Source organism: Balaenoptera ricei, chromosome 3 (genome assembly GCF_028023285.1).
Source record: "Balaenoptera ricei isolate mBalRic1 chromosome 3, mBalRic1.hap2, whole genome shotgun sequence".
In the NCBI taxonomy this organism is placed as follows: domain Eukaryota; kingdom Metazoa; phylum Chordata; class Mammalia; order Artiodactyla; family Balaenopteridae; genus Balaenoptera; species Balaenoptera ricei.
The window spans coordinates 118,874,600-118,891,965 of NC_082641.1; the positions used below are offsets into that span (position 1 = coordinate 118,874,600).

Sequence of the window (17,366 nt, forward strand, 5' to 3'; positions counted from 1 at the left end):
ATATATATATATGATATATATATATAAACACATATATATATATAGTATTTTAGGCTATAATTATATGATGCTTAACTCCTTCCAAGACAGACCAAACTCATTTCATCCTGATGACATAAAAATGATAGGGTAAAAAACACAGACGTTGGTCAAATTCTTTTACCTGGCATGTAGTCCCTACTTTGTATACTTAAAGTGTGTGTGTGTGTGTGTGTGTGTGTGTGTGTGTATCCATATGGATTTCGGCCTTTTCTCTGAAGGTGGGAAGCTCAATTGCCTAAACTGTTATGAGCCTTGGAGTGGCAGTTCTTGTCCTTTGGGAAGGATTTTAAAATGTAAGGAGATATGTCTTAACCTGTATGAGAGGTTTCCAGACCATCCACTTCAACAATGGAATAGGAGTCCTACAACTTTCTTGGGCTAGAAATTGTTGGCCCATTTTGAAATTTATGAAATTATTTTCACCCGTAAAATCGCACCAGAGAGTCATCCAAAATTAGGCCAAAATAGATTTCATTAGGTCTCAAACAAAGGAATACAGCTCTCCTTCAGTGTGTTAGGAAGAGGTACAGTCAAAAGTGTGAGACAAAAGGGCCTGAACAAAATAACTGAAAGCAGAAAAGTGTATATTCTCACTCAAACCTGCAAATGCATCACAGAAAAAAGGCACATTACCTTTGGAATATTTTTTAGGAAAAATCTTTACAATATTAATATACCTTTCCTTGTAATGAGGAAAAAAAATTAAATGGCTAGGGTCAGGGGAACTTTATATGTTCAAAGAGAATTTTCTAAGAATTTCATATAAAACATAGCCTAGGTGGCTCAGTCGTTAAGAATCCGCCTGCCAATGCAGGGGACACGGGTTCGAGCCCTGGTCCGGGAAGATCCCACATGCCTCGGAGCAACTAAGCCTGGCGCCACAACTACTGAGCCTGCACTCTAGAGTCCGTGCTCTGCAATGAGAAGCCCACGCACCGCGGCGAAGAGTAGCCCACACTCTCTGCAACTAGAGAAAGCCTGCGCACAGCAACGAAGACCCAATGCATCCAAAAATTAATTAATTAATTAAATAAATTAAAAATAAAAAACATAGCCTACATATACCCTGGGAAAATGCACAGAGTACAAAGGCATCTACTTGTATGGATTATAAGAAGTCTCAGACATCCCATTTTAACTAAAAAGGATTTTTAAAGGATAGGCAAGACTTCATTACATAAAAAGGGAGGAGGGTTTATAATAAAAGGAACAGAAAGTATAAAGGCATGAAGTAGGGAAAACAAGGGAAAGGATGTCTTCAGAAAACAGATAATAATCTGTCTTGACTGGAATGTAAGAGGAGTATGGATTAGCACTGCAAAATAACAGAATAAATTGTTGAGTTTGTATTTAATTTGGTAGTGCATTTGAAATAAAGGTGTTTGTTTTAGTTACCCAAGACTGGTTCAAGAATTACAGGTAAGTTTCAAAATGGAGTGTCTAAGAACTCTCAATTCCTCTCCAAGATTTACCAGTGATCAAATCAAACTCATTACACTTATTAATGGTATAAATTTACTGGAGCTGAGAACTGGCATTAAGGAGTATTTGTGTATTCAGTCATATAGTAAAGAAGCACTGATTTCAAAGAAATAAATAAGCTTACACAAGGTTCAGTTTTATAAAAACATGTGTGTGCTCAAATACTAGATTGGTCTCTTTAACAAAATATCAGGCTCCTCTGTACTTAATGGGAAGATTATCTATGTTTTAAAATGATGAGCAATTTATTAAAATAAGTCTAGGGCTTTGACTCACTCCTTTTTTTGCAAAGATTAGACCTTTTTATCCACTAGCAGTAACCTAATTGGTTACATCCATACTAGTCATGCCAGTGTTTATAAATACAGTGGAATCACTGAAGATATTTTTGCCCCCAAAACTGAAAAAAAAAAAGCTGTATGCCTTATGAAAAATATTTAATGAAGAAAGAAGAATAAAATGATGGCAACACTTCAAAGATTATGAAAAGCTAGAAAATATCAGATTTAAAGGGAAAATTTGAATAGTTTGTTCTTTCCAACAAATAAAAAGACAAGATATATAGGTTCAAGAGCTTACAGTTTGAGGAATAAATAGTTGGGCAATATACAGTTTTCTCAGACAACTTCCGGGTGCCACCGTTGACCAAAGGGAACATAAGGGTTCTCAGTTCTGCAGGAGTGTTTTCCTGCTTTGTCCTGTGCACATCAGAACGCAGAGGCACCTCCTGTGCAACCTCAAGCGCCTAACAAGTAAGTCCTACCCTCAAATCACAAAAGTCCAGGGAGCTGTCACTGATTTTTTTAAACATCCCAGAGACATCTTGAAGAGCAGCTTCCCAAAGAGTTCAAGAAATGCTTAGCAGCTCCAGAAAAGCTGAAACAATGAGAAGTCAGGTATTGCTTCTCTTCCTGCTGTCTTTGTTGTGGAGGGCACTCTCCCAGGAGATCCAGTACTCGATTTCAGAGGAGCTGGCCAAGGGCTCGAGGGTGGGGAACCCGGCCAAGGATCTGAGGCTCAGTGTCCAGGAGTTGCCAGCTTGAAAACTGCGGATTAGTGCAGAGGAGTTTTTCAGTATGAGTGCAGAGAATGGGGATTTGCTAGTGAGCGGTAGGATAGATCGAGAGAAGATTTGCATGAGGAAATCTGAGTGTGCACTAGAATTTGAAACGGTCGCTGAAAACCCAATGACTATTTTCCATGTGAGTGTTGCAATTCAAGATGTTAACGACAATGCACCAAGTTTCATTGCAAAAGGCATTGACTTGGAAATCTGTGAGTCAGCCTTACCAGGGGTAAAATTCCTTCTGGATTCTGTACAAGATGCAGATGTAGAAAGTAACTCACTGAAGATATATTCCATCAGCCACAATGAGCACTTCTCTCTGTCAACAAAGGAAAGTCCCAATGGAAGTAAATACCCAGAATTACTGCTGGAAAAATCTCTGGACAGAGAACAGCAGAGCTCCCACCACTTAATCCTGACTGCCATGGATGGTGGGGACCCTCCTCTAAGCAGCACTACCCAGATCCGGACACAGGTCACCAATGCCAACGATAATGCTCCGGTGTTCAGCCGGGACACTTACAGGGTTAGCCTCCAAGAAAATGTGCCCCGGGGAACCTCCGTGCTGTGGGTGATAGCTACTGACCAGGACGAGGGCATTAATGCAGAAATCACCTATGCCTTCCTCAGTGCCCCAACAAGTACCAGCCTCCTCTTCATTCTCTATCCAAATTCTGGTGACATCACAACCAATGGTACCTTAGACTTTGAAGAGACAAGTAGGTATATGTTGAGTGTAGAAGCAAAGGATGGAGGGGTACACAAAGCTCACTGTAATGTTCAAATTGGAATTGTTGATGAGAATGACAATGCTCCAGAGGAGACATTCATGTCCTTCTCTAGCCAGATTCTGGGGGGCTCAGACCTTGGAACCGTAATAGCCCTCATTAAAGTGCGAGATCAGGATTCTGGGCATAATGGTATGATGACATGCTATATTCAAGAAGGAGTTCCCTTCAAATTAGAATCCACCTCCAAGAATTATTACAAGCTAGTGATTGATGGTGCCCTAGACCGAGAGCAGAGGGCAGAGTACAATGTCACCATCACAGCCACCGACAAGGGCAAGACTCCCCTCTCCTCCAGTACAAGCGTCACCCTACACATCCGCGATGTCAACGACAACGCTCCAGTTTTCCACCAGGCCTCCTACGTGGCCCACGTGGCAGAAAACAACCCGCCGGGCGCCTCCATCGCCCAAGTTAGCGCTTCAGATCCAGACTTGGGGCCCAACGGCCACGTCTCCTACTCCATCGTGGCCAGCGACCTGGAGCCGCGCGCGCTGTCGTCCTACGTGTCCGTGAGCGCGCAGAGCGGCGTGGTGTTCGCGCAGCGCGCCTTCGACCACGAGCAGCTGCGCGCCTTCGAGCTGACGCTGCAGGCCCGCGACCACGGCTCGCCCGCGCTCAGCGCCAACGTGAGCCTGCGCGTGCTGGTGGGCGACCGCAACGACAACGCGCCCAGGGTGCTGTACCCGGCGCTGGGGCCCGACGGCTCGGCGCTCTTCGACACGGTGCCGCGCGCCGCGCAGCCCGGCTACCTGGTCACCAAGGTGGTGGCGGTGGACGCCGACCCTGGACACAACGCCTGGCTGTCCTACCACGTGCTGCAGGCCAGCGAGCCCGGACTCTTCAGCGTGGGGCTGCGCACGGGCGAGGTGCGCACGGCGCGGGTCCTGGGCGACAGGGACGCGGCCCGCCAGCGCCTGCTGGTTGCTGTGCGCGATGGGGGACAGCCGCCCCTCTCGGCCACCGCCACGCTGCTCCTGGTTTTCGCGGACAGCCTGCAGGAGGCGCTGCCGGACCTCAGTGACCACTCTGAGCCCACTGACCCCCAGGCTGAGCTGCAGTTTTACCTGGTGGTGGCCTTGGCCTTGATCTCGGTGCTCTTCCTCCTGGCAGTGATTCTGGCGGTCGCCCTGCACCTTCGACGCTCCTCCAGCCCCGCTGCCTGGAGCTGCTTTCAGCCTGGTGTGAGTTCCAAGTATGGACCCGTGGTTCCCCCCAACTACAGTGAGGGAACATTGCCCTATTCCTACAATCTGTGTGTTGCCTCGCATTCAACAAAGACCAAATTTAATTTTCACAACGTCACCCCGGAAACAGCTACCCCTCCGGATCTCCTAGGTGAAGATCCTTTTATGGGTATATGTGCCAGTAATGAAGACCCCCAAATCGCTTATGATTCCTCTTTTTCCCATCACGTGAGTTTTTGCAGACTTACTTAAATTTTATTATTGTATTTTATTCTCGATAGTGCATCATTATTTTTGGTCCTTGTTCATTGTTCTAGTGGTGGTAGTGGGAGAGGAGGTATATTGGATGGGTGGAGATTGGTCCCTTGATTGCTCAGTAGTCTTGGCAGTTATCTAATTACTACTCAATTTGTACTCCTGGCATTTCTGTATGGTCAACAAATCCTGCTAAAGATAGCTTTTTCTTGGATGTCACCACCCTTAGTAATAACACTGCCCTTACTTAGTTGATGTGTAATACTCCTTTTTTTCCAGATTGTAAATGTATTGACAGTTCTTTCTGCCTAAGTTAATGTTCGTCTTCGTCAAATACATTCTAGTTGTTTATCTTTTTTTCTGCGATGTGTATTTTAATATAGCCTTCCAATAATTCTCTTAGCACTTTTTTGCCTTGTCACATGCAGCAAAGACTGCCAGGTTTTACATCTGAATCACTAACTTTGGGTCTTTTTTCCCACTTCAAAATCTGTCAAGAATAATGTTCTTGACCATTCTTAAATAATTTATTTTTATACCCTTTCTACCTTGTCACTAGTATAGTAAGGAATGTAACAAACATTTTTTGTATGCAGAGCCTTTTCCATATTACTTTTTTTAGTATAGGTTTCTGAGAAGTGAGTCAAATTTTTTCAAAATATTTTATTTTACCTCCCAATCCCCAGCAATTTGTGAGTCTTTTGAGGATTGTGAAAAATACCTTTAATCTATTCTCCCAATTCTGAGAATTTTAAAACTCTGAATAGTTAATGGACTTTTGTGTCTGGTCAAAATTTATGAGTAATTTCTAGAAACTAATTATTATGTGAGTAATAATCTAAAGAACTGAGTACTTGCTGCTTTATTTCAGGTTTTCTCAGATTAGTAAATTACTCTAAGTATTCATGAATAAGAAAACTATGAAACATGCAATGATTATATACAATTACTCAAATATTTCCTTTTACTGGTTATTTCTAAAATCAAAACTAAAGTAAACTTATATATAATAGTAAGATAATACCTTCTGGATGTGTCCTAATGTGGAAAAGATCACTGAAACATCATTTCCTCTTTTTTTTTTTTTTTTTTTATTATTTATTTATTTATTTATTTATGGCTGTGTTGGGTCTTCGTTTCTGTGCGAGGGCTTTCTCTAGTTGTGGCAAGTGGGGGCCACTCTTCATCGCGGTGCGCGGGCCTCTCACTATCGCGGCCTGTTTTGTTGCGGAGCACAGGCTCCAGACGCGCAGGCTCAGTAATTGTGGCTCACGGGCCCAGTCGCTCCGCGGCATGTGGGATCTTCCCAGACCAGGGCTCGAACCCATGTCCCCTGCATTGGCAGGCAGACTCTCAACCACTGCGCCACCGGGGAAGCCCCTCATTTCCTCTTTACAGTGCTTCAGTTTAACTTTTCTGTCTTCTTACCTTTATTATTTCCTTTTAAGATCAGTTATTTACCCATTGTTTTAGGTTTTGCAGCTGCATTAATGACTCATTCGTTAAGCATTGAAAAACTATTTCAGTGTATACTCTAGGAAAGGTGCTGTTCTAGAGTGAGGACTCACTGTGAACATGATCATCACAGATATAACCTGTGGCCTAGAATCTTCTTATATAAAATTAATGAGCAAATGTCCTTCCCAAACCTATTATCATATTTGCCAAGCCCATCTGCACAGGGGTAAGACTAACTCTTTGAACAGTAGATATTTTCTTACAAGGGAATTGAAAATTTGCCCCAGATTCTAAAGGGTCAACCCATGTGAGAAAACTTGTTTCTGCATAGGTTGGGACTGGAGCCCAGACCTGTCTTTTCATCCATTTATTCTTTCAGTCTTCAAGTATAACCTTGTTCCTGGGAGGGATATATATGTCCCTTATGCAATACACAGTAGTGAAATTGGGCTATGAGAATAAATAATGCAAAAACTTAAAAAGAGGTAGAAAAATTCTTACCAAAAAAAAAATTGTCTCTGAAAAAATAAATTATTTTATAAGTCTTATTGTACAGGAATCTTTGGATCACTTCTGGATTTTCATTGCAAATTGAACAGCAGGTGTTTGACTTTTATCATTTTGGGGAAAATAGAATAGGGGAAAGAAATGGTGTACACAAGTGATACTTTATTTACCAAGAATAGACTGCAGTAACAGGTTAGGACTCTGAGTGTCGCTGTTCACCAATCGGGGGAAGAAAAGAACCAGGAAATTAATCCAAACCACAAGATTTCTGCATCACAAAGCACTAGCTCTGGGGCTTTAGAAAGCTTCGAACTGGACCCCCGAGAGCGCCAACATCCAACGGTGAAAGCACATTATCTTGGACCCTGAAGATCCTTGGGATCCTCAGGCCTCCACCAAGGGGACACCCAAGAGCAAGCTATTCCGCCGCGGGGCTGTAATGGCGGCTTCTCCTTATTGCCCAGACTGCAGCCGGCTGATCGGGATCTGCGTTCTCTTGGGGGCCCTGTGGGAAATCCGGGCCGAACATATCCTCTACTCGGTGCCTGAGGAGCTGGAGAACGGCTCCTTCGTGGGCAACATCGCCAAGGATCTGGGGCTGGAGCCCCGGGAGCTGGCGGAGCGCGGAGTCCGCATCGTCTCCAGAGGTAGGACGCAGCTTTTTGCTCTGAACCCGCGAAGCGGCAGCTTGGTCACTGCGGGCAGGATAGACCGGGAGGAGCTCTGTGACAGATCTCCAAAGTGTGTAGTAAACCTGGAGATTCTCCTAGAGGACAAAGTGAAGATTTTTGGAGTAGAAGTGGAAATAATCGATATTAATGATAACGCGCCCAACTTTGGGGCAGAGCAAAGGGAAATAAAAGTAGCTGAAAATGAAAATCCTGGGACAAGATTTCCTCTTCCTGAAGCTTTTGATCCGGATATAGGGATAAACTCTCTGCAGGGTTACCAGCTCAGCTCGAATGGTCACTTCTCCCTGGATGTGCAAAGCGGAGCTGATGGGATTAAGTACCCTGAGCTTGTGCTGGAGCGTGCCTTGGACCGCGAGGAAGAGGCGGTTCACCACCTCGTTCTCACCGCCTTCGACGGAGGCGACCGGGTTCACTCTGGCACTACCAGGATTCATGTAACACTTGTGGATACCAACGACAATGCCCCAGTATTCACTCAGCCCGAGTACCATGTGAGTGTACGGGAGAACGTGCCAGTGGGCTCCAGGCTACTCACAGTAAAAGCCACTGATCCAGATGAAGGAGCCAATGGAGAAGTCACATATTCTTTCCGGAAAGTAAGAGATAAAATATCCCAGCTATTCCAGTTGAATTCTCTGACTGGGGACATAACAATATTGGGGGATCTAGATTATGAGGACTCTGGGTTCTATGATATAGATGTAGAAGCCCATGATGGGCCTGGTCTCCGAGCCAGAAGTAAGATACTGGTGACAATTCTGGATGTAAATGACAATGCTCCAGAAGTCACAGTTACATCTCTCACCAGCTCTATTCAAGAAACTTCTTCCCCAGGCACAGTAATTGCACTTTTCAATGTGCATGACAGTGATTCAGGAGAGAATGGCCTTGTCACGTGTTCTATTCCAGATAATCTGCCATTCACACTTGAAAAGACCTTTGGAAATTATCATCGGTTGTTGACACACAGGACTCTGGATAGGGAAGAAGTCTCAGAATATAACATCACTGTAACTGCCACTGACCACGGAACTCCACCATTGTCTACAGAAACACACATCTCACTGAACGTGGCAGACGTCAATGACAACCCACCTGCCTTCCCTCAAGCTTCCTACTTGGCCTACATTCCAGAAAACAATCCTAGGGGAGCTTCTATCTTCTCTGTGACCGCCCATGACCCTGACAGTAACGAGAACTCAAGGGTCACTTACTCTCTGGCTGGGGACACGCTGCAGGGGGCGCCTCTCTCCTCCTATGTCTCTATCAACTCTGACACAGGTGTATTGTATGCTCTGCGCTCCTTTGACTATGAACAGGTTAGAGACCTGCAGCTCCTTGTGACAGCCAGCGACAGCGGGGACCCTCCACTCAGCAGCAACGTGTCTCTAAGCATATTCGTGCTGGACCAGAACGACAACACACCTGAGATTCTGTACCCTGCCCTCCCCACCGACGGTTCCACCGGTGTGGAGCTGGCACCCCGCTCTGCAGAGCCTGGCTACCTGGTGACCAAGGTGGTGGCTGTGGACAGAGACTCGGGCCAGAACGCCTGGCTGTCCTACCGCCTGCTCAAGGCCAGCGATCCAGGACTCTTCGCGGTGGGGCTGCACACGGGCGAGGTGCGCACAGCGCGGGCCCTGCTGGACAGAGACGCACTCAAGCAGAGCCTGGTGGTGGCGGTCCAGGACCACGGCCAGCCCCCTCTTTCGGCCACGGTCACGCTCACGGTGGCCGTGGCTGACAGCATCCCAGACGTCCTGACTGACCTAGGCAGTCTGAAGCCCTCAGCGGACCCTAATGACTCGGGCCTCACGCTGTACCTAGTGGTGGCGGTGGCCGCGGTCTCCTGCGTCTTCCTCGCATTTATCATCGTGCTGCTGGCGCTCAGACTGCGGCGCTGGCACATGTCGCGTCTGCTCCAGGCTTCAGGCAGCAGGTTGGCCAGCGTGCCCACCTCCCACTTTGTGGGCGTGGACGGGGTGCGGGCTTTCCTGCAGACCTATTCCCACGAGGTCTCGCTCACCGCGGACTCGCGGAGGAGTCACGTGATCTTCCCGCAGCCCAACTACGCGGACACGCTCATCAGTCAGGAGAGCTGTGAGAAAAGTGGGCCTCTCCTGATATCTCAAGATTTACTTGAAAGAAAAGGAGAACCCAGTCTTCAACAGGTGAGTCAGATCTTGCCGCACTGAAACGTAGGCAGAGAGCTGCATAAATGTCTCCAATTACATATAAAAGACACTTCTTTTTTAGTATTCTTTAAAGTGCTTTAAAGTGGAAGGGCAGATGATCCTTCAATAATGATCAATAACAGTTACTACACCTAGTAGTTATTGATTACTTATCCTTTGTAATCTTCATTCAGTTATAGTGTCAGCAGCAATTTCTTAATTTTATACTTCTAACCCTCTCACGTCTTTATTTTTTTATTATTTTTAAACATCTTTATTGGAGTATAATTGCTTTACAATGGTGTGTTAGTTTCTGCTTTATAACAAAGTGGATCACCTATACATATACATATATCCCCATATCTCCTCCCCCTTGCGTCTCCCTTCTACCCTCCCTATCCCACCCCTCTTGGTGGTCACTAAGCACTGAGCTGATCCCCCTGTGCTATGCGGCTGCTTCCCACTAGCTATCTATTTTACATTTGGTAGTATACATAAGTCCATGACACTCTCTCACTTCGTCCCAGCTTACCCTTCCTCCTCCCCATGTCAAGTCCATTCTCTACGTCTGCGTCTTTATTCCTGTCCTGCCCCTAGGTTCTTCATAACCTTTTTTTTTTTGAGTCCATATATATGTGTTAGCATACAGTATTTATTTTTCTCTTTCTGACTTACTTCACTCTGTATGACAGACTCTAGGTCCATCCACCTCACTACAAATAACTCAATTTCGTTTCCTTTTATGGCTGAGTAATATTCCATTGTATATATGTGCCACATTTTCTTTATCCATTCATCTGTCGATGGACACTTAGGTTGCTTCCATGTCCTGGCTATTGTAAATAGAGCTGCAATGAACATTGTCATACATGACTCTTTTTGAATTATGGTTTTCTCAGGTTATGTCCCCAGTAGTGGGATTGCCAGGTCATATGGAATTTCTATTTTTAGTTTTTTAAGGAACCTCCACACTGTTCTCCATAGTGGCTGTATCAATTTACATTCCCACAAACAGTGCAAGAGGGCTCCCTTTTCTCCACACCCTTTCCAGCATTTATTGTTTGTAGATTTTTTGATGATGGCCATTCTGACCGGTGTGAGGTGATACCTCATTGTAGTTTTGATTTGCATTTCTCTAATGATGTGTGATGTTGAGCATCCTTTCGTGTGTTTGTTGGCAATCTGTATATCTTCTTTGGAGAAGTGTCTATTTAGGTTTTCTGCCCATTTTTGGATTGGGTTGTTTGATTTTTTGATACTGAGCTGCATAAGCTGCTTGTATATTTTGGAGATTAATCCTTTGTCAGTTGCTTTGTTTGCAAATATTTTCTCCCATTCTGAGGGTTATCTTTCATCTTGTTTATGGTTTCCTTTGCTGTGCAAAAGCTTTTAAGATTCATTAGGTCCCATTTGTTTATTTTTGTTTTTATTTCCATTTCTCTAGGAGGTGGGTCAAAAAGGATCTTGCTGTGATTTATGTCATAGAGTTTTCTGCCTATGTTTTCCTCTAGAGTTTTATAGTGTCTGGCCTCACATTTAGGTCTTTATTCCATTTTGAGTTTATTTTTGTGTATGGTGTTTGGGAGTGTTCTAATTTCATTCTTTTACATGTGGCTGTCCAGTTTTCCCAGCACCACTTATTGAAGAGGCTGTCTTTTCTTCATTGTATATTCTTGCCTCCTTTATCAAAAATAAGGTGACCATATGTGCGTGGGTTTAACTCTGGGCTTTCTATCCTGTTCCATTGATCTATATTTCTGTTTTTGTGCCAGTACTGTACTCTCTTGATTAGTGTAGCTTTGTAGTGTAGTCTGAAGTCCAGGAGCCTGATTCCTCCAGCTCTGTTTTTCTTTCTCAAGATTGCTTTGGCTATTCAGGGTCTTTTGTGTTTCCATACAAATTGTGAAACTTTTTGTTCTAGTTCTGTGAAAAATGCCATTGGTAGTTTGATAGGGGTTGCACTGAATCTGTAGATTGCTTTGGGTAGTATAGTCATTTTCACAATGTTGATCCTTCCAATCCAAGAACGTGGTATATTTCTCCAACTATCTGTATCATCTTTAATTTCTTTCATCAGTGTCTTATAGTTTTCTGCATACAGGTCTTTTGTCTCCTTAGGTAGGTTTATTCCTAGGTATTTTATTCTTTTTGTTGCAGTGGTAAATGGGAGTGTTTCCTTAATTTCTCTTTCAGATTTTTCATCATTACTGTATAGGAATGCAAGAGATTTCTGTGCATTAACTTTGTATCCTGCTACTTTACCAAATTCATTGATTAGCTCTAGTAGTTTTCTGGTAGCATCTTTTAGCATTCTCTATGTATAATATCGTGTCATCTGCAAACAGTGACAGCTTTACTTCTTCTTTTCCAATTTGGATTCCTTTTATTTCTTTTTCTTCTCTGATTGCTGCCTCTCACATCTTTAAAACCATTTTCCTTTAAGCATTACTGAAAGGATAGATTAGAATTGTGAAATAGGAGGCAATTGTATATATTTATATTAAAGCATTCTCCCTTATGAAGCTGTTGTTGTGTCTGGATTGAGTATTTTAAAATTTCCTCTTTCTACACCCTAATGTACTTTGCTTGAAATTTACTTTTCTTTCCTTTGGGATAGGTATTTTCCATTATGATTAAACAATGGCAATTTATAAATATTAGGGAATATACTTAACATTTAGATATAACTTTAACAGGGATAGTTTCTCAACTGGATTGGTACATTTCATATATTGTGTTGTTGCAGTTTGTGAGATGCACCAACGGTGACTATGTGTGATTCCTTTGGTGCACTTCTGTGATTACCAAAAATATTGCCCATTTAATTTCACTCTTATTTAATAGGTTGCAGGAGTGATTTTAATAATTTCTAAATTACCTATTATGGTATCACTATGAGACCCTTTTCGATTTCTAAGGAAAACATAGCTTTTAAAAATCTTTCCTTTTTCATCTTGGGGGCCTCTTATACAGGTTGGATGACTTAGATTCTAAACTGATATGATTTATGCTATTTAGTAAGAATGTCTCAGCCCTGGTCCCAAAAATTGCTCATAGGTATCTCTGTCACCGTTGGGCTCTGGGATGATCTGACTTGGGGAAAATATTCATGAACGTCTAGGACTGCAAAAATTAGTGAACTTTGGATACCTGGAAATTGTAGCGATAGTTTGTGGACTATGCCTCAATTCAGCTTAAGAAGGAGAGTTTGAGTTTCTAAATGCCTTTGTCTTCATGGGAAATTGTGGTGCAATACATAGAGTAAAACAGGAATGTGGTATGATACAACTAGCTGGCATGAGGAGAGGAAAGAGAAAATAATAAATGAATATAGAGAAACAAATCGTATCTGAGGATAGATCATTTAAAATGCTGAAGATTTAAAATATAATTTGGAAATATCAATTGTCTTGAAACTGTGACAGACGTATTTGGGTGCTGGCATTAAGAATACATTCCAGAATCAGAGTGATATATATTTTTTTAAATGCCTAGGAGGGCAGTAGATAATTTATAACTAATATCACATGGAAAATACATTTTTGTTTGGGTGGACACTGGGTTTCTTTTAGAAAGTAATATTTCTGGTTAAATAAATTGTTGCACAATTATATTATGGGCTACTACATAGCTATAAGAAATAAAAAATGGGAAACCTTTTTATGTACTGTTAGAATATGTTATCTTCAAGATATAATGAGTGATATATACACTACTATGTATAAAATAGGTAACTAATGACAACCTACTGTACAGCACAGGGAACTCTACTCAGTGCTTGGTGGGGACCTAAATGAGAAGAAAATCAAAAAAAGAGGGGATATATGTGTACGTATAGCTGATTCACTTTGCTGTACAGCAGAAACTAACACAACATTGTAAAGCAACTATACTCCAATAAAAATGAATTTAATAAAATAAAACACACCAAAGTCTTATAGCTCAGATTTCAAGGAAACTCAATAGAAGTTTCCTCAAATTTGATAACAATCAAAAAATTACATTTTATTACTAACAAATGGTTGAGAATTTGAAAGAAACCTCTGCAAACTGTCAAAAAATAAAAAGCAAATTTCCATCAATTAAAAAAATATATATAATGAGTGAAAAAAGCAAGATGCAGAACATTGTATATTGTATACTTCCTTTTGTGTCTAAAACCGGGGAGAATATTTTTAAAAATCCGCTGAACTATACAAAACATACTAATGGAATGATACACAAAAAACAGAGCATTCATTTCTCCTGGGAGAAATATGTTGTTGAAAGCATAGAGGGAGAGCCTATAAAATATGCCATATGTGCCTTTTGAATTTCGAACTGTATGAATGTATGCCTATTTAAAAGCAAATAAATACTCCTTGTAAATCCCCCCCCCCCAAAAAAAAGAGAAAAAAAAATAGTTCCTTGCAAAACATTTACAAGACATTAGTGCAGTTTCTGGGGAAAACCTCTGGGCGTCGCTGTAGGTCAAAAGAAGGGAGAGAAGATAATCAGAGAAGCATTTGGGAACCTCTGAAAGGGTAACTTCCTGCTCAAACAAACCACACAGGGGAGGCCAGTACAGGTTTGGATAGAGGAAACGAAAGCAGGAAAAGTGACCCTACCGCGGATTTTGCTTATTCCTCCTCCCGACCAAGGAGCAGAGCAGCAGCGGAGGGAGACAGGATGAGGCCGAGCGCAGAGAGGAGCGGCCGAGCGCGGTGGCGGCAGGTACTGTTGCCCTTCCTGCTGTCTTTGTTCCGCGGGGCTCTCCCAGACCAAATTCGCTACTCAATTCCCGAGGAGCTGGCCAAGAATTCGGTGGTAGGAAACCTCGCCAAGGATCTGGGGCTCAGTGTCCGGGACTTGCCGGCCCGGAAGTTGCGGGTTACCGCAGAGAAGGAATATTTCATTGTAAACCCTGAGAGCGGGAACTTACTTGTGAGTGATAGAATAGACCGAGAGCAGATTTGTGGGAAGAAGCCTCTGTGCATTCTGGATTTCGATACTGTCGCTGAAAACCCACTAAATATTTTCCATGTATCAGTAATAGTGCAGGATATAAATGACAACACTCCGCTATTCAAACAGAGTAAGATTGACTTAAAAATTGGAGAATCCACTAAGCCAGGTAAAACATTTCCACTAGACCCGGCGCTGGATTCGGATGCTGGTCCTAATTCACTGCAAAGGTACAGCCTTAATGAAAATGAGCACTTTGATCTCACAGAGAAACAGACTCCAGATGGACGTAAATATCCTGAGTTGATTCTGAAACATTCTCTGGACAGAGAAGAGCAGAATTTTCATCATCTGGTCCTGACAGCTGTAGACGGTGGGGATCCACCCCAAAGTGGCACCACCCAGATCCAAATCCAAGTCACAGATGCCAACGATAATGCCCCAGTGTTCAGCCAAGATGTGTACAGGGTCAGCCTGCAAGAGGGCGTGCCCCCTGGCTTCTTAGTGCTTCAACTGACAGCCACCGACCAGGACGAGGGCGTCAACGCAGAGATCATCTACTCCTTTCACAATGTGGATGAACAAGTGGAACAATTTTTTAACTTAGACAGAAGAACAGGAGAAATCACGACAAAGAATTATTTTGATTTTGAAATCGCTAATAGTTACACTCTCACTATAGAAGCGAAAGATCCTGGAGATCTAGCAGCCCATTGCAGTGTCCAAGTCGAAATTCTCGATGAAAATGATTGTGCACCGGAAGTGATTGTGACTTCAATATTTACTCCCCTACCAGAGGATTCACCACCAGGAACAGTGATCGCCTTGATAAAAACAAGAGACAGAGACGCTGGAGAAAATGGAGAAGTTTACTGCCAAATCTTGGGAAAGGCCGAGTTTATATTGAAATCTTACTCGAAGAACTATTACAAGCTAGTGACAGACAGGACCCTGGACCGGGAGGAGATCCCAGAATACAACGTCACTATAATGGCCACCGACAGAGGCAAGCAGCCCCTCTCCTCTAGTATAAGCATCACTCTGCGCCTCGCAGATGTCAACGACAACGCTCCAGTTTTCCACCAGGCCTCCTACGTGGCCCACGTGGCAGAAAACAACCCGCCGGGCGCCTCCATCGCCCAAGTTAGCGCTTCAGATCCAGACTTGGGGCCCAACGGCCACGTCTCCTACTCCATCGTGGCCAGCGACCTGGAGCCGCGCGCGCTGTCGTCCTACGTGTCCGTGAGCGCACAGAGCGGCGTGGTGTTCGCGCAGCGCGCCTTCGACCACGAGCAGCTGCGCGCCTTCGAGCTGACGCTGCAGGCCCGCGACCACGGCTCGCCCGCGCTCAGCGCCAACGTGAGCCTGCGCGTGCTGGTGGGCGACCGCAACGACAACGCGCCCAGGGTGCTGTACCCGGCGCTGGGGCCCGACGGCTCGGCGCTTTTCGACACGGTGCCGCGCGCCGCGCAGCCCGGCTACTTGGTCACCAAGGTGGTGGCGGTGGACGCCGACTCTGGACACAACGCCTGGCTGTCCTACCACGTGCTGCAGGCCAGCGAGCCCGGACTCTTCAGCGTGGGGCTGCGCACGGGCGAGGTGCGCACGGCGCGGGCCTTGGGCGACAGGGACGCGACCCGCCAGCGCCTGCTGGTTGCTGTGCGCGATGGGGGACAGCCGTCCCTCTCGGCCACCGCCACGCTGCTCCTGGTTTTCGCGGACAGCCTGCAGGAGGCGCTGCCGGACCTCAGTGACCACTCTGAGCCCACTGACCCCCAGGCTGAGCTGCAGTTTTACCTGGTGGTGGCCTTGGCCTTGATCTCGGTGCTCCTCCTCCTGGCAGTGATTCTGGCGGTCGCCCTGCACCTTCGACGCTCCTCCAGCCCCGCTGCCTGGAGCTGCTTTCAGCCTGGTCTGAGTTCCAAGTCTGGACCCGTGGTTCTCCCCAACTACAGTGAGGGAACATTGCCCTATTCCTACAATCTGTGTGTTGCCTCACAATCAGCTAAGGCAGAATTTAATTTTCTCAGCGTCACCCCAGAAATGACTCCCCCTCGGGATCTCCTCTGCGAAGATGCCTCTTGGGTGCCAAGTAGTAATCTTGGAGATGCTGGGGTCCCATTTGCCTCAGGTACTATTTTAAAGGTGAGCTTTAATTTAATTCACTTTTTTACCTTGCGGTTTCAATGTTTCTTAACAAATCACCTAACCCGAGTAGAAGTCTTCAATTCATATTTTATTGTTTTGTGGGTAGAATTTAGGTGGTTTTCTGCCTTAAATATCTTAATCATATTTAAACAAATCTTTGACATAGGTTTTCTATCTGACAGGTGAGATTTATTTATCATAGTTACAAGCTTTTACTTCATAAGATACTTCTTTTTCTTCCTCATCTTTACATTCCTTCCCTCTGAAAGTTTATTACTGTTGAGACCTTAAGTTATTCCTTTTTCCTTCAGGGTCTTTATATTAGTTTTATTAATTTTAGTTGTACTTCCTCTTAGAATTATAGTATTTAAGAGTAAAGAGAGCTCCCCATCTCACTAGTTTGGGAAACTGGGAACCAAAGAAAGGAAGAATTTTACTCAATGTCATGGCCTGTCAACAGCAGAGCATGGGTAGGACTGACATGAGCACCGGCACTCTTCGTATCTTTACAAGCTAAGTGTCTTGGGATCCCGGATCTATTTTAAAAGGTTGTGAAAAGTTTGAGGAATGCAGTGTCTGCTATTAAGAGTGTGTTTAATAAATGGGAGAAATCTTTCTCTCTC

General features: G+C 44.2%; 2 protein-coding genes across 11 annotated transcripts in view; both read left to right on the top strand.

Annotated features, from left to right (window-relative positions):
* LOC132362582 (protocadherin gamma-C4) overlaps positions 1–17,366 on the top strand; it is a 189,315-nt gene that overhangs the window by 28,951 nt on the left and 142,998 nt on the right. Inside the window, exons 1-2 of one of the 10 annotated variants that reach the window (XM_059917314.1) lie at positions 7,118–9,648; positions 14,292–14,628. The exons of 6 other annotated variants lie outside the window; for them this stretch is intronic. In XM_059917314.1, the coding sequence (XP_059773297.1) occupies positions 7,225–9,648; positions 14,292–14,558 (2,691 nt within the window). In that variant the 5' untranslated portion in view covers positions 7,118–7,224 and the 3' untranslated portion in view covers positions 14,559–14,628. Of the gene's footprint in view, positions 1–7,117; positions 9,649–14,291; positions 16,741–17,366 lie in introns of those variants that run through there. 3 more of the 10 variants (XM_059917313.1, XM_059917303.1, XM_059917305.1) reach the window with 3 other exon arrangements.
* On the top strand, positions 2,379–4,817 carry LOC132363831 (protocadherin gamma-B1-like). Its single transcript, XM_059919528.1, is given in 1 exon segment — positions 2,379–4,817. A coding segment is annotated over 1 exon segment (2,439 nt).